Source organism: Ranitomeya imitator, chromosome 1 (genome assembly GCF_032444005.1).
Source record: "Ranitomeya imitator isolate aRanImi1 chromosome 1, aRanImi1.pri, whole genome shotgun sequence".
Taxonomy (NCBI): Eukaryota; Metazoa; Chordata; class Amphibia; order Anura; family Dendrobatidae; genus Ranitomeya; species Ranitomeya imitator.
Genome location: NC_091282.1, coordinates 851471883 through 851494869, shown reverse-complemented (window position 1 = coordinate 851494869; position 22987 = coordinate 851471883). Strand labels below are relative to the sequence as shown.

Below are 22987 nucleotides of genomic sequence, written 5' to 3'. Positions count from 1 at the left end.
AAAATATTTTGCAGCCACGAACTCTGCTAATGCAGCGTTGTTCCTGGCTGCAAAACCCCGGGGAATGAAGGTAAAGTAGGTCAATGACCTATATTTACCTTCATTTGCGGTGAGGCGCCCTCTGCTGGTTGTCCCTAGATCGTGGGAACTTTCCTAGAAAGCTCCCAGGCTCGAGTTCATATGAGGACAACCAGCAGAGGGCGCCTCATTATATATATATATATATATATATATATATATATATATATATACTATTTTTTACACATGGATCCCTTGTATAGCCGTATGTCGGTTTTGCAAGCCTGCGAGAAAAACACGCAGTACGGATGCCATACGGATTACATACGGAGGATGCCATGCGCAAAATACGCTGATACACCCTACCTATGGAGGAGCTACGGAACACTATTTTGGGGACTTTTCAGTGTATTACGGCCGTAATATACGGACTGTATTGTCTTACGCCGAGTGTGACTCCAGCCTAATAGTGTATTGCAGTGATCACACATTCAGAAGTTCAGTGCCGCAATCCTGTTTCTGACAGCAAAACTAGAGGACTGCAACTAGCTCCCCTTCACACATGGTGTGCCGTAGCTGGGGTTTGTACTTTCACTGTTCTTTGCATAATAGTCTATAGGTCTGGGATATGGGATTGTAGATCTGGGAGATCCCATTTATTAAAAGTGGACTAAAAGAATAAAAATGTATAGCAAGACAGTGGGAAAAAAGTGGAAATAGTTTTTTTCTGGTTATTATGACACCACTTTGAAATTGTAGGAGCAGTTTCATTTCTCAGTTACCTATTTTTCTGTTTGATATGATCACAATTATACAAAAACTGTCCCAGTAGAACAATTATTTTCTGTGAATTGCTCTATGCATTTCTGCTCTTTGTGCCTTTATAGACTACTAGGGACCAAATAAATAGGAGGCATTTGCCTCTGTGGCATGCCTCATTACAGAGTTATGAGCCATTATTTCTCACTTTTCTGTAGAGGTTGTGTATAGTATGTTAAAGTGAACTGGTCACATGAAAAAAGGCTATCAACCTCCAGATAAGGGGCTAATCTACAGGTTAATAGAGTTCTGAACCACCTGGCACCCACACTTAGATGCCCCCCCACCCCGCTGCCTTGAGGAAACTAACTTTATTCCCTCCGGCAGCCTTCGGCTTTCAGTCACTGGGATGCCGCCAGTGCGGTTTCTGTATATAGAGAGCAGGAGCTGTAACCGTGACCCAACACTGACTGACAGCAGCTCAACAGAGCGCTACTAACCTGCAGTTTAACCCCCTATCTGCAGGTTAATAGCGTTTTTTCCATGTGACAAATTGGACTATAGACATAGCAAACAATTTATTATTTTCTGTGATAGTAAATAAATAGTGCCTGGATCAGAGAAGAAGGTCATCCTCATGAGCAATAATGTACATACCTAAAGATAAAATTAAAAAGCTTATCCTCACCTCCCGTGCTAGTGACCGTTCTTGCAGTGCTGGCACTCGCCGTCCCAGGTACTCTCGTACTGTTGTGACACGTGACCCCGGCGCCCAATCAGGCCTGGTGTCACTGTCCCCATCTCTTATTCAATTGAACATGAAGAGGAAGTGAGAGAGCAGCTGCAGGCCGGACTTCCTCTTTATGTTTGATTTGGGCCGGGACCGCGAATTATGACACCGTTGGAACGGCACCAGCACGGGAGGCGAGTATAGACTTTTTTTACATTATTGGCCCAATCAAAAAGGGGTTGTCCAAGTAGTGGACAACATCTTTAATCATCTGAGCATAGTTTGTATATCAAGCAGCCGTGGACAGGACCACATATCGTTTTCATCAATTATTAATTATAGCATTTACAACGTGCAGGTAAATACATCATTTCCATGTGTTGTCTATAGCACCACTTCAAGCCCGAATATTAATTAGCAACATGACTACATCTGCAAACCTGGATTGGCCTTTTTTTCTTTTCTCAAAGCAAAAGCCTTGAAATATTTGTAAGCTACAATACTAAACTTTTTTCTATTTATTTATACTCAGATTTAGAGCGTTCCTCCCAATATCTTTTAGTATTTCGTTAAAAGAAATAATTGTGATCACCCAGATATGTTACTGTGCATCCTCTGTGTGTATCCTTTACATCATGCCACATTTTTACATACAGTTGGTAATATACTAAACTTCTGGATCAGCAAAAACTGTATATTATCCATAGAAATGACCTGCTTTGTAGGCAATTATCTACTTTTTGGGATTTTAAGCATTATTTTAACCTAGATCTTGCAGAAGTCTTCACAACGTAGAAGTGGTATTGCTGGAGAGATATGGCACTTGCAGAAGATCTTCACTGGAAAAATTCACCATGCCAGTTACAAAACCCCTTTGAAATTCACATCCATATTCAGTTGCATTTCCAAAATACTATCCAAGGATATGTTAAAAATCAGACATGGGAATTACATGGAATGATGGGTCCAAGTCATATGTGCAGGAATGAGATGACTGTACTCTCACATAGAAGTTTCTGAATGCTTCTGAATGTCATTATCGGTACAGATTAATTGATAGGGTTTTTCACTCTCCTCCAGTACAGAGTTTCCAAGTTCTGCATCTTGTTTCTGAAGTTCACGCCTTGAAAGGTGTTCAACTATGCCAGCTCCCAAGGAATCTCCAAGGACATTGGTGGTTGTGCGCAGACGGTCACTCAAAGACAAAATTGTAGAAAAGAATTAATGCTGTATCACAATATAAGAAAGGAAGATGAAAACTTTTTTGGGGGTTATTCATTAAAGGGAACCTGTCAGCAGTTTTGGCCGCTATAAGATATGGACACCACCTTTCTATAATGCTGTAGATAAGCCCCCGGTCGGACCTGTAAGATAATAAAAAGAAGTTTTATTATACTCACATGGGGGGCGGTCCGCAGCGGTCTGGTCCGATGGGTGTCGCAGGTCCGGGTCTGGCTCCTCCCTTCTTCTTGTAATACCGCCCTCCTACTTGTTTCATGGCTCCCCGACATAGCGCTCCTGCGCAGGCATACTTATCTGTCCTGTTGAGGGCAGAGCAAAGTACTGCAGTGAGCAAGCGCTGGGCCTCTCTGACCTTTCCCAGCACTTGCGCACTGCAGTACTTTGGTATGCCCTCAACAGGGCAGATAAGTACGCCTGCGCAGGAGCGTGATGCCGGGGAGCAATGAAGCAACAGGAGGGTGGCATCGCAAGAAGATGGGAGGCGCCGGACCCACACCTGCGACACCCATCGGACCGGACCGCCCTCCTGGATGAGTATAATAAAAGTTATTTTTCTTATCTTTCAGGTCGGGGCTTATTTACAGAATTATAGAATGTTGTAGATAAGCCCTGACAGGCAGTGGCCATATCTTATGTCTGCCAAAACTGCTGACAGGTTCACTTTAAGACTGGGGTAGCACACCCCAGTATAAATGAAGCACTCGTCAGAATACACTGAATAAAGTAAGTTACGCCACTTTTGTGGCACAACTTATAAGGAATTTGACTGTCAGGAGTGACCATGTCTTGTCTCACCATGCTACATTCATAATGGCATAACTGGCTGTGACTGGCATGTAAACAGCAAAAGTTGCAAAATTAAAATTTTTGAGACTTATTAAATTGTTTACCATCTTGATGAATTGCCCCCATTGTATTTTCATTAATGTTGCATTTAAAGGGAGTCGGTCACCTCAAATTTTCACTTCAAACCAACCACATGTGCCCAGATTCATCAATGAGGGGGCATGTTGAAGCAGACACTCCTGATTCAGTAATAGGCGGATACTTTTACATATCCAGGAGAGTGTGACGAATGGCATGCGCCTCCTTGCACCACTCCAGAAATCTTACTCCAATCTATGACTAGAGTAAGATTTCAGGCAAAAGGAACACAACAGCTCCTTTATTACACAAGCTGTGGCATCCTGTTTCTGACGTACCCCATTCCCGCTCCTCACAATTTGGCAGAGCTGGCAGAGACTGGCATGAAAAAGTCACAAAATGTTTACGCAACAAAGTGTGTGCAAACTTTTAAGATTTTTCAAAGCAACTTAAGTCAGAATTCGGGCAAAATTGCTTAGAGGAGTTAGCCCCACAGTAGGAGATGATTCAACAATAAAAATAGTTTATTTTGTTTTTAAATCTGCTCCTCTGTTGCACAAAAAAAAAAATCTTTAAAAACATTTTATTTGCAATATGCAAATAAATGTGCTCAGTGCACCCTTGGTGTTGGTAAATTCCTCGATGCACCAGCCCACCACATAATTAGATTACTGCCACATCTATTTTGATAAACAGCGCTGTCCGAAAAGAAACCGTGGTTATGTGATCACTGTCCCTGTGCAGGAGAGAGCACACAAATCACTCTCTCCTCGCTTCTGACATTGCTCATCTTCTCTATCATTTCAGTGCAAGAGAGCACACAAATCACTCTCTCCTCGCTTCTGACATTGCTCATCTTCTCTGCTATCATTTTAGTGCAAGAGAGCACACAAATCACTCTCTCCTCGCTTCTGACATTGCTCATCTTCTCTATCATTTCAGTGCAAGAGAGCACACAAATCACTCTCTCCTCGCTTCTGACATTGCTTACCTCCTCTGCTATCACTTCAGTGCAGGAGAGAGAACACAAATTATTCTCTCCTCACTTCTGACATTGCTCATCTACTCTGCTATCTTTTCAGTGCAAGAGAACACAAATCACTCTCTCCTCACTTCTGACATTGCTCATCTCTGCTATCACTTCAGTGCAGGAGAGAGCACACAATTCACACTCTCCTCGCTTCTGACATTGCTCATCTCATCTGCTATCACTTCAGTGCAGTAGAGAGCACACAAATAACTCTCCTCGCTTCTGACATTGCTCATCTTCTCTGCTATCATTTTAGTGCAAGAGAGCACACAAATCACTCTCTCCTCGCTTCTGACATTGCTCATCTTCTCTATCATTTCAGTGCAAGAGAGCACACAAGTCACTCTCTCCTCGCTTCTGACATTGCTTACCTCCTCTGCTATCACTTCAGTGCAGGAGAGAGAACACAAATTATTCTCTCCTCACTTCTGACATTGCTCATCTACTCTGCTATCTTTTCAGTGCAAGAGAACACAAATCACTCTCTCCTCACTTCTGACATTGCTCATCTCTGCTATCACTTCAGTGCAGGAGAGAGCACACAATTCACACTCTCCTCACTTCTGACATTGCTCATCTCCTCTGCTATCATTTCAGTGCAAGAGAGCACACAAATCATTCTACTTGCAGCTGAGATCTCTACACAGCTACTGTATATCACAGCAAAGTCATCAGTGAGGAGTAAGTGATTTGCATGATAGCAGGGGAGATGAGAAATGTCAGCAGTTATAAGAGAGTGATGCGCCTTCTCTTTCCTGCATAAGGACAGTGAGAACATAATGGAGGTTTATCAGTGATAGCTCTGGAAAAGCCAATGTTGTCATTCAATATACAATGAGGCTCAGTAATCTAAATAAGTTGCTGGAACGGTTCACCAAGGCATACTGAGGATACAATGAGCCTTTTCATTTGCATATTACAATAAAGTCATTTTTGGGGGCAAAGTAGTATAGGGTTTTGTGCTCAGCTGCGGTTGAGGTAGGCACAGGAAGCTGTTTCATAAAAATGTCCAGTCAGGCTTTTTTTTAACTTCACAAACCTGCTTAAGTATGAGTAAAACAAAATATAGCTTTCTCTGGCACAAAGAGAAAACAAACAGAAAATAAACAGTCCATTAGTACTGTGGGTCTGCCCGCTCAGGTCAGTATCCTTCAGCAAACACACTGGAGGTGTCCACACCTCCAGTCACAGTCACTGAATGAGACACTTTGTCTTTATTTTAGCTGCCAAACCACGTCCCTGGGGTGGGGATATATGAGCAGTCATTCCCACCCATCTATTATGACCGCTCGTAAAACCCAGCCATTCAAACTCTCAGCACTATATGTGCACTATATGCTTTGCGAGCTCACATCACGGAAGCTACCAGTCTTGATACATATCTCCCCTCAAGGACCTATCTAATGCAAAAAGAATGACTTATTGTTGCTCCATCTCCTATATGGTTATGTGGTTAGTTTGAAGTTTGTTAAAGGGAAGTCTGTCACCTCAAATTTACTCTTCAAACTGTCCCTATTGTCTACTGGTTTCTTGTATTAAGTTATCTTTCCCTTATTCACATTTCCCATTGTATAGATACTTACAGGAACCAGTCTACTGCAATAATGAGCGTTATATCCTCAGTGGGGAGCCCTACTGATGTCAACACTATTACCATGGTAACCAGGCCAGCTTGAGGGATACCGGCAGCTCCAATGCTGGCAGCTGTTGCTGTGATACTGTGTGAATAATAAAATTGAGCTTCAGAAAATATTCTTTCACAGTATATGATAAACAGAATAAGCATCACAGTAAATCACAGTGAACAAGCAAAATCTACTGTAGATTCCAGGCAACCTACTCTTCCGACTCGTTTAGATGCAGTATAATTAAGGATTATGTAAACTGAAATCTTAGCAAAATTTGTTGCATATTGATGTAGATCATGAATTAGCTGCATGATCTGAATGGTATTCGTGATAAAGGTTCTAGTCACGCTGCTAAAATAAAAAAAAATGAGAAAAAAAATAGGAACATACTTTTCTATGGGATCAACTGGTAGTAAAATGTCCGACCACAATCAGAAAGCCCAATTTTATGTATTTATATCGCATAAAAGAGAGCAGAACCCTGATGAACCAACATACAGTAGAGTTCTGTAACTCTGATCACAGATTATGAGTCCTCAAAACAGGCTTGCTTTCTAAATTTTTGCTAAAGTACAAATTTCTTTAACACAAGACTATTTCAAACAGATTTTTATTCTAAGCAAAAAGCAGTTTTCACAATAGTTACTGGAATTCACAAAATAATGTTGTTTGCTGTTCACTTATCAGTGTAGTATTGCACAGGGTGAACAGGGTGAGAGTAATTTTATTATTATTACTGTCTGACTGTGCATAAACAATCTTTTATAACAATAATAGTAAAAAATATGATAATGAAAAATAGAACCTTCTCAAACAAGACTGTTACTAGTACTACTACAAAAACATTCAAAACAAAAATTGTCGCCAAAAGAATTTTGGATTCAAAGATTTTCTTGTCAACAGGTAGACATACGCAATAAGTATAAGGTGTAAAAAAGCAAATAAAAAAAAAACAGCACATACCTAACAGAAATTATTATCACAGTCAATATGTTAATCTAGATCAATATACACTGCTCAAAAAAATAAAGGGAACACTAATATCCCACATCCCAGATATCACTGAATGAAATATTCCAGTTGTAAATCTTTATTCATTACATAGTGGAATGCATTGAGAACAATAAAACCTAAAAATGATCAATGTAAATCACAACTTATATCCCACAGAGGTCTGGAGTTGGAATGATGCTCAAAATCAAAGTGGAAAATGAAGTTACAGGCTGATCCAACTTCAGTGGAAATGCCTCAAGAGAAGGAAATGATGCTCCGTAATGTGTGTGACCTCCACGTGCCTGTATGACCTCATTACAATGCCTGGGCATGCTCCTGATGAGGCGACAGATGGTCTCCCGAGGGATCTCCTCCCAGACTTAGACTAAAGCATCTGCCAACTCCTGGACAGTCTGTGGTGCAACGTGACATTGGTGGATGGTGCGAAACATGATGTCACAGATGTGTTCAATCTGATTCAGGACTGGGGAATGGGCGGGCCAGTCCATAGCTTCAATGCCTTCATCTTGCATGAACTGCTGACACACTCCAGCCACATGAAGTCTAGCATTGTTCTGCATTAGGAGGAACCCAGGGCCACCACACCAGCATATGGTCTCACAAGGGGTTTGAGGATCTCATCTCAGTACCTAATGACAGTCAGGCTACCACTGATGAGCACATGGAGGGCTGTGCGACCCTCCAAAGAAATTTCACCCCACACCATCCCTGACCCACTGCCAAACCGTTCAAGCTGAAGGATGTTGCAGGCAGCAAATCGCTCTCCAGGGCGTCTCCTGACTCTGTCACGTCGGTCACATGTGCTCAGTGTGAACCTGCTTTCATCGGTGAAGAGCACAGGGCGCCAAAGTTTAATTTTCCAATCCTGGTGTTCTGTGGCAAATGCCAATCGTCCTGTGTTGGGTGTTATGATCTGGTGGCCTTGGAGCAGCATGAGACGTACTCTGGAGAAGGTGGAACCTGTACTGACCGCAAACCCTGAACTTAACAGCGCAACTAGAAGTAGCTGTGGGGGGTACCTAACACTCCCTAGACCCCTCGACACAGCCTAAGAACTAACTACCCCTAAAGACAAAAACAGGAAACCTATCTTGCCTCAGAGAAAATCCCCAAAGGAAAGACAGCCCCCACAAATATTGACTGTGAGAGGAGAGGGAAATAACATACGCAGAAATGAAATCAGGATTTAGCATAGGAGGCCATACTAGCTAAAAAGAAAGAATAGAACAGAGTACTATTGTTATGAATAGGTAATTCAGAACCACAATGGACCTTGAAGTTCAGAGCACACAAGTGACCTGACAAAAACCACAAAACATAGGACGAGCTCTGAGACGTGGGAACTCTGCTGACCGCAATCCCTAAACCTATCAAACCACACTAGAGGTAGCTGTGGATTGCGCCTAACGCTCCCTATGCAACTCGGCACAGCCTGAGAAACTAGCTAGCCCTGAAGATAGAAAAATAAGCCTACCTTGCCTCAGAGAAATTCCCCAAAGGAAAAGGCAGCCCCCAACATATAATGACTGTGAGTTAAGATGAAAATACAAACACAGAGATGAAATAGATTTAGCAAAGTGAGGCCCGACTTACTGAATAGACCGAGGATAGGAAAGATAGCTTTGCGGTCAATACAAAAACCTACAAACAACCACGCAGAGGGGCAAAAAGACCCTCCGCACCGACTAACGGTACAGAGGTGCTCCCTCTGCGTCTCAGAGCTTCTAGCAAGAAAGCAAAACCAAAAAAGCAAGCTGGACAGAAAATATAGCAACAAAAGTAACACAAGCAGAACTTAGCTTATGCTGAGCAGACAGGCCACAGGAACGATCCAGAAGGAAGCAAGACCAATACTAGAACATTGATTGGAGGCCAGGATCAAAGCACTAGGTGGAGTTAAATAGAGCAGCACCTAACGACTTAACCTCATCACCTGAGGAAGGAAACTCAGAAGCCGCAGTACCACTCGTGACCACAGGAGGGAGCTTGATCACAGAATTCACAACAGTACCCCCCCTTGAGGAGGGGTCACCGAACCCTCACCAGAGCCCCCAGTTCGACCAGGATGAGCCATATGAAAGGCACGAACAAGATCGGCCTCATGGACATCAGAGGCAAAGACCCAGGAATTATCTTCCTGACCATAACCCTTCCACTTAACCAGATACTGGAGTTTCCGTCTCGAAACATGAGAATCCAAAATCTTCTCCACTATATACTCCAACTCCCCCTCCACCAAAAGCGGGGCAGGAGGATCAACAGATGGAACCACAGGCGCCACGTATCTCTGCAACAATGACCTATGGAATACGTTATGGATGGAAAAAGAATCTGGAAGGGTCAAACGAAAAGACACAGGATTAAGAACCTCAGAAATCCTATACGGACAAATGAAACGAGGCTTAAACTTAGGAGAGGAAACCTTCATAGGAATATAACGAGATGACAACCAAACCAAATCCCCAACACGAAACGTTGAGCCTTCTCCTGGGACAAGGTCAAATTGTCCACTACATGAGTCCAAATCCGCTGCAACCTGTCCACCACAGTATCCACACCAGGACAGTCCGAAGACTCAACCTGCCCTGAAGAGAAACGAGGATGGAACCCAGAATTGCAGAAAAACGGTGAAACCAAGGTAGCCGAGCTGGCCCGATTATTAAGAGCGAACTCAGCCAATGGCAAAAAGGACACCCAATCATCCTGATCAGCAGAAACAAAACATCTCAGATATGTTTCCAAGGTCTGATTGGTTCGTTCAGTCTGGCCATTTGTCTGAGGATGGAAAGCCGAGGAAAAAGACAAATCAATGCCCATCCTAGCACAAAAGGCTCACCAAAACCTCGAAACAAACTGGGAACCTCTGTCAGAAACGATGTTCTCTGGAATGCCATGTAAACGAACCACATGCTGGAAGAACAATGGCACCAAATCAGAGGAGGAAGGTAATTTAGACAAGGGTACCAAATGGATCATCTTAGAGAAGCGATCACAAACTACCCAAATGACCGACATTTTTTGAGAGACGGGGAGATCCGAAAAAAAATCCATAGAGATATGTGTCCAAGGCCTCTTCGGGATCGGCAAGGGCAAAAGCAACCCACTGGCACGAGAACAGCAGGGCTTAGCCCGAGCACAAATCCCACAGGACTGCACAAAAGAACGCACATCCCGCGACAGACGGCCACCAAAAGGATCTAGCCACCAAATCTCTGGTACCAAAGATTCCAGGATGACCAGCCAACACCGAACAATGAACCTCAGAGATAACTTTATTCGTCCACCTATCAGGGACAAACAGTTTCTCTGCTGGGCAATGATCAGGTTTATTAGCCTGAAATTTTTGCAGCACCCGCCGCAAATCAGGGGAGATGGCAGACACAATTACTCCCTCTTTGAGAATACCCGCCGGCTCAGGCAAACCCGGAGAGTCGGGCACAAAACTCCTAGACAGGGCATCCGCCTTCACATTTTTAGAGCCCGGAAGGTACGAAACCACAAAGTCAAAACGGGAGAAAAACAGCGACCAACGAGCCTGTCTAGGATTCAACCGTTTGGCGGACTAGAGATAAGTCAAGTTCTTGTGATCAGTCAAGACCACCACGCGATGCTTAGCTCCTTCAAGCCAATGACGCCACTCCTCGAATGCCCACTTCATGGCCAGCAACTCTCGATTGCCAACATCATAATTTCGCTCAGCAGGCGAAAACTTCCTGGAAAAGAAGGCGCATGGCTTCATCACCGAGCAATCAGCACCTCTTTGCGACAAAACAGCCCCCGCTCCAATTTCAGAAGCATCAACCTCAACCTGGAACGGAAGCGAAACATCTGGTTGACACAACACAGGGGCAGAAGAAAAACGGCGCTTTAACTCTTGAAAAGCTTCCACAGCAGCAGAAGACCAATTGACCACATCAGCACCCTTCTTGGTCAAATCGGTCAATGGTTTAGCAATACTAGAAAAATTACAGATGAAGCGACGATAAAAATTAGCAAAGCCAAGGAACTTTTGCAGACTCTTCAGAGATGTCGGCTGAGTCCAATCATAAATGGCCTGGACCTTAACAGGGTCCATCTCGATGGTAGAAGGGGAAAAAATGAACCCCAAAAATGAAACCTTCTGAACACCAAAGAGACACTTTGATCCCTTCACAAACAAAGAATTAGCACGCAGGACCTGGAACACCATTCTGACCTGCTTCACATGAGACTCCCAATCATCCGAGAAGACCAAAATATCATCCAAGTATACAATCAGGAATTTATCCAGGTACTCTCGGAAGATGTCATGCATAAAGGACTGAAATACTGATGGAGCATTGGCAAGTCCGAATGACATAACTAGGTACTCAAAATGGCCCTCGGGTGTATTAAATGCAGTTTTCCATTCATTGCCCCGTTTAATACGCACAAGATTATATGCACCACGAAGATCTATCTTGGTGAACCAACTAGCCCCCTTAATCCGAGCAAACAAATCAGATAGCAGCGGCAAGGGGTACTGAAATTTGACCGTGATTTTATTTAGAAGGCGGTAATCAATACAAGGTCTCAGCGAACCATCCTTCTTGGCCACAAAAAAGAACCCTGCTCCCAATGGTGATGACGACGGCCGAATATGACCCTTCTCCAAGGATTCTTTTACGTAACTCCGCATAGCGGCGTGCTCAGGTACAGATAAATTAAACAGTCGACCCTTAGGAAACTTACTACCAGGAATCAACTCGATAGCACAATCACAATCCCTATGCGGAGGTAGGGCATTGGACTTGGGCTCATCGAATACATCCCGGTAATCAGACAAGAACTCTGGGACCTCAGAAGGGGTGGATGATGAGATAGACAGAAATGGAACATCACCATGTACCCCCTGACAACCCCAGCTGGACACAGACATTGATTTCCAATCTAATACTGGGCTATGGACTTGTAGCCATGGCAACCCCAACACGACCACATCATGCAGATTTTGCAACACCAGAAAGCGAATATCCTCCTGGTGCGCAGGAGCCATGCACATGGTCAGCTGGGTCCAATACTGAGGCTTATTCTTGGCCAAAGGCGTAGCATCAATTCCTCTCAATGGAATAAGACACTGCAAGGGCTCCAAGACAAACCCACAGCGCCTAGCAAACTCCAAGTCCATCAAATTCAGGGCAGTGCCTGAATCCACAAATGCCATGACAGAATAGGAAGACAAAGAGCAGATCAAAGTAACGGACAAAATAAATTTCGACTGTACCGTACCAATGGTGGCAGACTTAGCGAACCGCTTAGTGCGCTTAGGACAATCGGAGATAGCATGAGTGGAATCACCACAGTTGAAACACAGCCCATTCTGACGTCTGTGTTCTTGCCTTTCAGCTCTGGTCAAAGTCCTATCGCACTGCATAGGCTCAGGTTTATGCTCAGATAATACCGCCAAATGGTGCACAGATTTACGCTCACGCAAGCGTCGACCCATCTGAATGGCCAAAGACATAGACTCATTCAGACCAGCAGGCATAGGAAATCCCACCATGACATCCTTAAGGGCTTCAGAGAGACCCTTTCTGAAGATTGCTGCCAAAGCACATTCATTCCATTGAGTGAGCACAGACCACTTTCTAAACTTCTGACAATAAATCTCTATCTCATCCTGACCCTGACACAGAGCCAGCAAATTTTTCTCTGCCTGATCCACTGAATTAGGTTCATCGTACAGTAATCCGAGCGCCAGAAAAAACGCATCAATATTACATAATGCAGGATCTCCTGGCGCAAGGGAAAATGCCCAGTCTTGAGGGTCGCCACGTAATAAAGAAATAATGATCTTAACTTGTTGAACTGGGTCACCAGAGGAGCGAGGTTTCAACGCCAGAAAGAGTTTGCAATTATTTTTGAAACTCAGAAATTTAGCTCTATCTCCAGAAAACAAATCAGGAATAGGAATTCTTGGTTCTAACATAGAATTCTGAGCCAAAGTCTTGAATATTTTGTACTCTTGCAGTGAGAAGATCCACACATGAAGACAGACCTTTAATGTCCATCACCACACCTGTGTCCTGAACCACCCAAATGTCTAGGGGAAAAAAAAGGCAAAACACAATGCAAAGAAAAAAAAATGGTCTCAGAACATCTTTTTTTCCTCTATTGAGAAGCATAGTACTTTGGGCCTCCAGTACTGTTATGAATAGGTAATTCAGAACCACAATGGACCTTGAAGTTCAGAGCACACAAGTGACCTGACAAAAACCACAAAACATAGGACGAGCTCTGAGACGTGGGAACTCTGCTGACCGCAATCCCTAAACCTATCAAACCACACTAGAGGTAGCCGTGGATTGCGCCTAACGCTCCCTATGCAACTCGGCACAGCCTGAGAAACTAGCTAGCCCTGAAGATAGAAAAATAAGCCTACCTTGCCTCAGAGAAATTCCCCAAAGGAAAAGGCAGCCCCCCACATATAATGACTGTGAGTTAAGATGAAAATACAAACACAGAGATAAAATAGATTTAGCAAAGTGAGGCCTGACTTACTGAATAGACCGAGGATAGGAAAGATAGCTTTGCGGTCAACACAAAAACCTACAAACAACCACGCAGAGGGGCAAAAAGACCCTCCGCACCGACTAACGGTACGGAGGTGCTCCCTCTGCGTCTCAGAGCTTCCAGCAAGCAAGCAAAACCAAAAAACAAGCTGGACAGAAAATATAGCAACAAAAGTAACACAAGCAGAACTTAGCTTATGCTGAGCAGACAGGCCACAGGAACGATCCAGAAGGAAGCAAGACCAATACTAGAACATTGACTGGAGGCCAGGATCAAAGCACTAGGTGGAGTTAAATAGAGCAGCACCTAACGACTTAACCTCATCACCTGAGGAAGGAAACTCAGAAGCCGCAGTACCACTCGTGACCACAGGAGGGAGCTTGATCACAGAATTCACAACAACTATGCAGTCAGTATTAAAACACTAGAAAATATCCACCACAGAAAATACAAAACACCACATCTGACTAAAGACATGGAGGGTATATCTGCATCTCCAGAGAAATAGCTAGGCTGCAAAAAATCCTTCACAGACTAAGCTGGACAAGACAAAAACATGAAAATGCACAGAACTATAAGGTCCACAGCAGGTGGACAGCAAAAACAAAGCCAGGACTTATCTTTGAAGAAAAGCACAGCAAACAGGAGAGACCAGAAGGGATGTGAATCCTCCAAAAACAATGGACAACTGGCACTGACTAAAGGATCAAGCAAGGCTATATAGCCCAGCCCAAATTGCAAAAAATAGATACACCTGATAAATGCTGTGATCCAACTACCACAGCACTACCACTCATAACCACCGGAGGGAGCCCAAGAGCAGAATTCACAACAGTTGGGCTGTGAGCACAACCTCCATCTGTGGACGTCAGGCACTCAATCCATCCTCATGGAGTCGGCTTCTAACCGTTTGTGCAGATACATGCACATTTGTGGCCTGCTGGAGGTCATTTTGCAGGGCTCTGGCAGTGCTCCTCCTTTTCCTCCTTACACAAAGGCTTAGGTAGCGGTCCTGCTGCTGGGTTGTAGCCCTCCTACGGCCACCTGCACGCCTCCTGGAATACTGGCCTGTCTCCTGGTAGCGCCTCCAGCCTCTGGACACTATGCTGACAGACACAGCAAATCTTGCCACAGCTTCCATTGATGTGCCATCCTGGATGAGCTACACTACCTGAGCCACTTGTGTGGGTTGTAGAGTCCGTCTCGTGTTACGAGTGTGAAAGCACAACCAACATTCAAAAGTGACCAAAACATCAGCCAGAAAGCATTTGTACTGAGATGTGGTCTGTGGTCCCCACCAGCAGAATCACTTCTTTATTTGAGAAGTATGATTCATATCGAACATTTGTCTGTGTTTTCACATGGCCTAGATTCACGTACATGTGCTGCTGTGTTCTTTTATATCTATATGATACAGCTTGCAGCTTGCATGTGTTCACATTGGGAGTGCTGATTGTTTTTTTTTCTCTGTTTAGTATATGGATGTGGCTGCATCCAGACTGATCTTGCACTCTTCCCATTGACCTTGCAGGTGGCGGTAATCAACTCTACCTGCCCATAAATTGTAGGTTTAGCCCAGAGTGACATGTTTGTCCAAAGTTGTAGGCTGGTGGCCCAAGAGTGGGATGTACAGTAGAGTAGGACCCATCAGAGGGAGATCACCTTGCCGTGGTTGAAGGGCACACATGAATTGGCCAATTTATGCACTAAGAATCTTCATTTTATCTATAACTGTAAGTGTTATGAAAAAAACATTTTTGAAACATTTTTTATGAAAAAATAATTTTGAGAAGTATGATTCATATCGAACATTTGTCTGTGTTTTCACATGGCCTAGATTCCCCAACTCCATGTGCTGCTGTGTTCTTTTATATCTATACTAGCTGAAGAGCCCGGCGTTGCCTGGGCATAGTAAATATCTGTGGTTAGTTATAGCACGTCACTTCTCTTATTTTCCCATCACGCTTCTCATTTTCCCAATCACATCTTTAATTTTCCCCCTCACATCTCTCATTTTCTCCCTCACACCTCATTTTCTCCCTCACTCCCGCCTAACACTTGTCATTTCGACCTCACATCTGTCATTTTCCGATCACTACACTATTTTCCCTCACTCCTCATTTTGCACTCACACCTCTCATTTTCACCTCAGTATATACATGTTTGTCATCTCCCTTATATATAGTATACACCTGTATGTCATCTCCTGTATATAGTATATACCTGTATGTCATCTCCCCTGTATATAGTATATACCTGTATGTCATCTCCTCCTATATATAGTATATACCTGTATGTCATCTCCTATATATAGTATATACCTGTATGTCATCTCCTCCTATATATAGTATATACCTGTATGTCATCTCCTATATATAGTATATACCTGTATGTCATCTCCTCCTGCATATAGTATATGCCTGTGTGTCATCTCCCCTGTATATAGTATATATCTGTGTGTCATCTCCTCCTGTGTATAGTATATACCTGTATGTCATCTTCTATATATAGCATATACCTGTATGTCATCTCCTCCTGTATATAGTATATACCTGTAGGTAATCTGCTCCTGTATATAGTATATACCTGTGTGTCATATCCTCCTGTATATAGTATATACCTGTATGTCATCTTCTCCTGTATATAGTATGTACCTGTATGTCATCTCCTCCTCTATATAGTATATACCTGTGTGTCATCTCTCCTGTATATAGTATATATCTGTGTGTCATCTCCCCTGTAAATAGTATATACCTGTGTGATCTCCTGTATTAGACCTCGTTAACACGTTATTTGCTCAGTATTTTTACCTCAGTATTTGTAAGATAAATTGGCAGCCTGATAAATCCCCAGCCAACAGGAAGCCCTCCCCCTGGCAGTATATATTAGCTCACACATACACATAATAGACAGGCCATGTGACTGTAAGTGTTATGAAAAAAAAAATTTTGAAACATTTTTTATGAAAAAATAATTTTGAGAAGTATGATTCATATCGAACATTTGTCTGTGTTTTCACATGGCCTAGATTCATGTACATGTGCTGCTGTGTTCTTATATGTGTATATATACACAGTATGTATATATATATATATATATATATATATATATATATATATATATACACACACACAGTACAGACCAAAAGCTTGGACACACCTCATTTAAAGATTTTTCCGTATTTTCATGACTATGAAACAGTCATGCAAAACAGTCATCCAAGCAAAAGGTGGCTACTTTCAAGAACCTAGAATATAAGACATAATTTCAGTTGTTTCATGCTTTTTTGTTAAGTATATAATTCCACATGTGTTAATTCATAGTTTTGATGCCTTCAGTGTGAATGTACAATTTTCATAGTCATGAAAATACAGAAAAATCTTTAAATGAAAAGGTGTGTCCAAACTTTTGATCTGTACTGTATATATATATATATAAATATATATAGTTAGTCCTCGGGTTACGACAGTCTCGAGTTACGTTGTTTCGTGGTTACGACGCTTTACGACGCTTCATTCGAACTTACGCATTTTTGTATCGGAAGTCGAACTACGTGCAACTACGTGCAGCAGTGGAAGAATAGAGTCCAGTACTGTAGACTGTACCCGGTTACACGAGGAAATCGAGTATCCTGCATGCCATAACACCCTTCATAATGGCTCCCAAACGTAAGCTAGACTCATCTGATACCAGTGCATCAAAGAAAAGGAAGGCCATCACCATGGAAATGTGTTAGGATAGGTGTTTGGATTGGCTAAGTGTTTGCAGTACTGTACTGTTATTATGATACAGTACTGTATGAACGTATGGTCCGACTTTATATATATATATATATATATATATATATATATATATATATATATATATATATATATATATATTGTAGTGTGGCAGTGTACCCGCAGTGCAATTGAACAGGCAGTGACCCAAGAAAGTCCAACTTAAAGTCTTTATTGTCCAAAAACCGCACACAATTAAAGGCCGCTTTATCAACCGGATCGCAGCCGGGTCATCCAATACAGCCCATATGGCACCCCGTTGCCATGGATAACAGCACTTGTTGAATCACCCTTGGCTGCGTCAGAAGCCGCCTTGTCTTGCCTCAATCAGGCCTGTCCTGCATAGAGCTCCTGCTCTGCAGCTTGCAAACAAACCACTGATGCATCCAAAGCTCAACACAAAGTTTAAATGTGAATCATGGACATGGGCTACTCCCAAAACCCGGAGTGGAGGGAGAGATTTGCCCAACTACCAAACTTGCAAATCTCCCCAAAAATAAAAGCCCACATCGGGTTTTCCTAAAAATCTGACTTTGTCAAATAGTTTGACCAAATCTATACTTTCTTTTAGTCTACCTTGTAACCACAGGTGTAGCTATGATTATAATGCACTCCCGGGGGTTCAATATACCTCTATGCACATACTTGGAAATACATAATGACCCTTGCAAATTACTCCCCCCACTGCTTCACTATATATACGCATATACATACGCACACACACATACCCACTCAAATAGATATGTACCTGAATGATTTGTATTCCAGGCAAATACAGAGAGACGTCCACGGATCTGGCTGAGAGCAACTTACCTGATGGTGATGATCTGCCCAAAGTTCAGTTCATAATTGTTTACTTGTGCAATAAAAATGGCAGCCAGTGCCTCATACAAAGCAGTCCCATCCATGTTTATTGTGGCTCCCACAGGCAGCACAAAACGTGTGACACGCTTGTCTACGCCATTGTTTTCTTCAAGGCATTTGAAAGTGATGGGTAGAGTAGCAGAGCTGTAGAAACAGTCAGAAGGTGTCACATACAACTAAATGTAGACATCCTAGTTACATAGTTGTTAATGGTCCGGCCTACTCAGCACCAAAATCATAAATACCTGAGGTCTATACAAAAGATATTTGGACTTTTCAGTATGTCCATCAAATTCTTTTTGCACATTTGACATATACATATTCTGAAGTCTATTATTCTTCTCACGCATAGTGCACCAATGAAATTGAGAATTGATATGAATGCCATATCATAGATAGTGGTTGGGAACATAATACTAATTGAAGCCTATCAAATAGGACCATAGATGGAAATAGCCCACAGGTGGCTTTGTGTCTCCCATTTACATTACAGTAAATCTAAGAAAAGCAGCTGCACTTTGAAAAGCTATATAGGCAAACATTGAATATAGGACATTTGAACTGCATTACTGCTATAGAAAATATCAAAAAAATGAAGGGACCTTGCGCACAAATTGGCCATTTTGTGAGAACACATTAAATTTATGTTGACTGATGGTCTAAGGCAGTGTTCCCCAACTCCGGTCCTCAAGAGCCACCAACAGGTCATGTTTTGAGGATTTCCTTAGTATTGCACAGGTTATTGAATGCTTGCCTGTGCAGGTGATGCAACTATCACCTGTGCAATACTAAGGAAATCCTGAAAACATGACCTGTTGGTGGCTCTTGAGGACCGGACTTGGGGACCACTGGTCTAAGGTGTACAGCAGCACTTACGAAACATTGGGGAGATATTGATCAGGCATGTATGATTTCAAACTACTCATCGCATTATTCTCAGATAAGTCGCCAGCCGACGTGTTAGGCCATGTTCACACGTTCAATATTTCACACGTTCAATATTTTACATCAGTATTTGTAAACCAAAACTAAGACTGGAACAATCAGAGGAAAAGTGTAATAGAAACATATGCACCACTTCTGTATTTATCACCCACTCCTGGTTTTGACTTACAAATACTGATGGAAAATACTGACCAAATACTGAACATGTGAACGTGACCTTAGCCAGAGGCTATCTTAAAGGGAACACAAGAGCACCTGGCCTATTAAGCACTCCTGTGTGTGGGAAAGTTGGCTGAGATGGCTGAAAGATCGTCTGAAGCATCATTTGGCTGTCAGCCATCTATGTAGTGTACATTAAGGTAAATAAAGCCCAGCAGTATATCTAGTTACAAAAGTCCTTTTTTTAGGCAGTGGATGTAATTTATACTAAAACACGTAAACCTATTAACCCCTTCCATACTGGGCAACTTTATTTTTGCACTTCCTCCCCTTCTTCCAAGAGCCATATCTTTTTCATGCTTTTGTTGACAGATGTATCAAATCTTGTTTTTTTAGCGGGACGAGTTGTAGTTTTGAATGACACCATTCATTATACCATTCAATGTACTAGAAAAAAACAAAAACAAAAATTCTTGTGCAGTGAAATTGTGAACAAAAACTCAATTCCACAATTCTTTTTATATTGATCATTGTTTGGTAAAATTGACTTCTGAACATGATTCTCCAGATCCGTATAATTTTTCAGTTTCTGAGCTTGCATCAAAGATCGGGCCCCTACATGACATAATACTTTTAGAGATGAGCGAGCACTAAAATGCTCAGATATTTGTTACCCGAACCAAGCAATTCCTAATGCTCAAATGCTCGTTTCAAGAAATGAGTATAATGGAAGTCAATTGTAAGTTGGACAATTTTTCTTACAGACCCTACAATGAGAAAATGTAAGAACCAACAAAATCGGTTCCTTTATGACATTTCCCAGTATTTTAACTACCGTATTTATGGCTTCATATAGGTGAACTTAGCGCAAATATCACATATAGTTTTCTTTGATTAACCACTTCTGGGACGATTGGGAGTGATTTCGTCCATATATTTGCTGCTTATTCACCTGGAGCAACTAAGCAGTGCCGTATGGTTCATTTTTATACAGGTTTTCATCTGAAGGCAGGAAATATAAAAAAACATAATATGATGAAATCATTATAATATATAGCCTTCAAAGAGAAACCGAAACAATAATAATGTGCACACCATAACTCGAGGTAGCTAGGTATAAATATGGCAAAAGACAATGTAAATACCCAGAGTCAATATAAACACCCTGCATATAATCACGTCCAGCGTACCCCTTACCGCGTGTTTCGATGTTGTATCTTCCTCAGAAGGGGTGCATAGGCTTCCCAATAGGATAGATCACCTATTTATACTAAGATCTCAACTCACAATAAATATCCAATAATTAACACCTGTCTGCCACCTAGGTCCATGCAGACCGGAAGTGACCTGCACCATCTTGGGTCGGCGTGCCCCGGAAGTGCCCATCGCACCACGTTGTCATGGCAACAAGTAGCCACAAAACTGCGTGCCTGGAATATCTCCTATCTCCAGCACAAGATTGCTATAACGATCAGTGCGCATGGCACAACTAGCACCTCCCATCTGCATCACATGATCGCAGATGAGTATATGTTGCTATGGTGATGTGATACGTCAGTATGCCGGAAGCACATAGACGCAAGTAATACTGCCGTTAGTATGGAACCAAAGAATCTCATATGCCCAGCATAATGCGCCATGGACCTCAGACAACAGAATGTGCATACGTATAGAATCATGCCACATAGGTAAGGATATAACCTTGTTAAAGATTATTGAGGAACAATAATATTACTTCAGTCCCAGATAGAGTTAGAACATCTTACCATATATATAAAGTTCCTTTGTTTATCTGTTCATTCCCTCTCAAAAAAGGAAGATTCCATTATATCGAACGTACGGACATAATACATAAAACATTAACCACATAATAGGACAAGGACCATGACAAACATAACACAAAAGTGACAAAAGATAATAGAATCATAACCATGCATGCGGGCCCACATGGATCACCCTAAAATATGAATCTAAAAAAGAAAAATATGTAAAATAAAGTAAAAATGACAACGCCCCCCATGGAAGCATAGTAGCAAAACGTGCGTTGGGGTTGTTTTCCATGTCCGTTCTCAAGGTTGGTCTATTACGGGTATTTTGATCTTTTTATCATCTGCATGCATTTTCAGGGATTTTGATTACAATCTAATCCGTCATTACCAGGCCTCTTTTGGTAAACTATTATGGTTATGGTTTGGCATGATAGCATGATTTTTATTTGGGTGCCTGTATATACCATGCACTTGCTGGTTTATATTGGATAGGAGGCCCTTATGAATCTCTTGTAGAAAGCAATTTTGCATGTGCTACTTTATATATTTATAACCATTAACCTTTTTGTTCATTCTTTGCCTTTTTTGCACATATATAATTTTTGTAGCTTACGACCTGTTAAATCTTACTTAGGATTATTAGTCCTGCTGCTTATTTTGCTATTTTGCACATATTTATATGCATGTAGTTTTATTATGCCCTTTTGATTAATCTGACCACCTTTGGACGTGACACTAGGTGTCACTTGAACCCTGTTCTCTTGTTCTTTATGTTTTTTTATGTATTTATTTATTGAAATGATGATAAAATTGTTTTTATATAATCATCAATAAAATTTCTATTTTTATTGCTCTGAGATCCATTTCTTTTTTTGGTTTACATTAAAGTAAAAATGAACAGTAAAAAAGAAAAAAAAAATGAAAAAAAATATATATAGGGTATTGGCGTACTCAGGAAAAATTTGACCTCATTTTGTTGTACACATTTCTCCTATTAGCCCTTAGAAAAATTGAAATCATGGGGCTAAAACAGCAATATAGTGGTAAAAATCTAATTATTAAAAAACAAAACAAGCTCTAGGGTGATGGAAACTGAGCTGACCGCGATCCTGAACCTCAACACACAACTAGCTGTAGCCGGGGAACGTGCCTACGATGATTCTAGACGTCTCGCGCCAGCCGAAGAACTAACTTTCCCTATTAGAAGAAACACAGACCTCTCTTGCCTCCAGAGAAACACCCCACAGAAATAGCAGCCCCCCACATGTAATGATGGTGAAATGAGAGGAAAGCACATACGTAGTTATGAAAACAGATTCAGCAAAATGAGGCCCGCTAAAGCTAGATAGCAGAGGATACAAAAGTGAACTGCGCGGTCAGCGAAAAACCCTACAAAAAACCATCCTGAAATTACTTGAACTCATGTTCCAACTCATGGAACATGAGGAGTAATATCAGCCCACTAGAGCAACCAGCAAAAAGGAATCACATATCTGCAAGCTGGACTAAGACAAAAATTAAGCAAAACGTGGAACAGGAAAATCAAAAACTTAGCTTGTCCTGAAGAATACAGAAGTGGGAAGCAGAGGTAACAAGACACACTGATTACATTGATAGCTGGCGAGGAAATGACAAGAAAGCCAGGTTAAATAGGA

General features: G+C 41.9%; 1 protein-coding gene across 2 annotated transcripts in view; it reads right to left on the bottom strand.

Moving 5' to 3' along the window:
• Nucleotides 1–264: 264 nt before the first annotated feature.
• The window catches only part of LOC138651364 (excitatory amino acid transporter 1-like), a 273291-nt gene continuing 250568 nt past the window's right edge, over nucleotides 265–22987 (bottom strand). For both annotated transcript variants that reach the window (XM_069741505.1, XM_069741495.1), the window contains exons 8-10: nucleotides 18409–18603; nucleotides 6227–6361; nucleotides 265–2702 (exon numbers count right to left, since the gene is read on the bottom strand). In XM_069741505.1, coding sequence (XP_069597606.1) covers nucleotides 2510–2702; nucleotides 6227–6361; nucleotides 18409–18603 — 523 coding nt within the window. In that variant the 3' untranslated portion in view covers nucleotides 265–2509. The remainder of the gene's footprint in view (nucleotides 2703–6226; nucleotides 6362–18408; nucleotides 18604–22987) is intronic.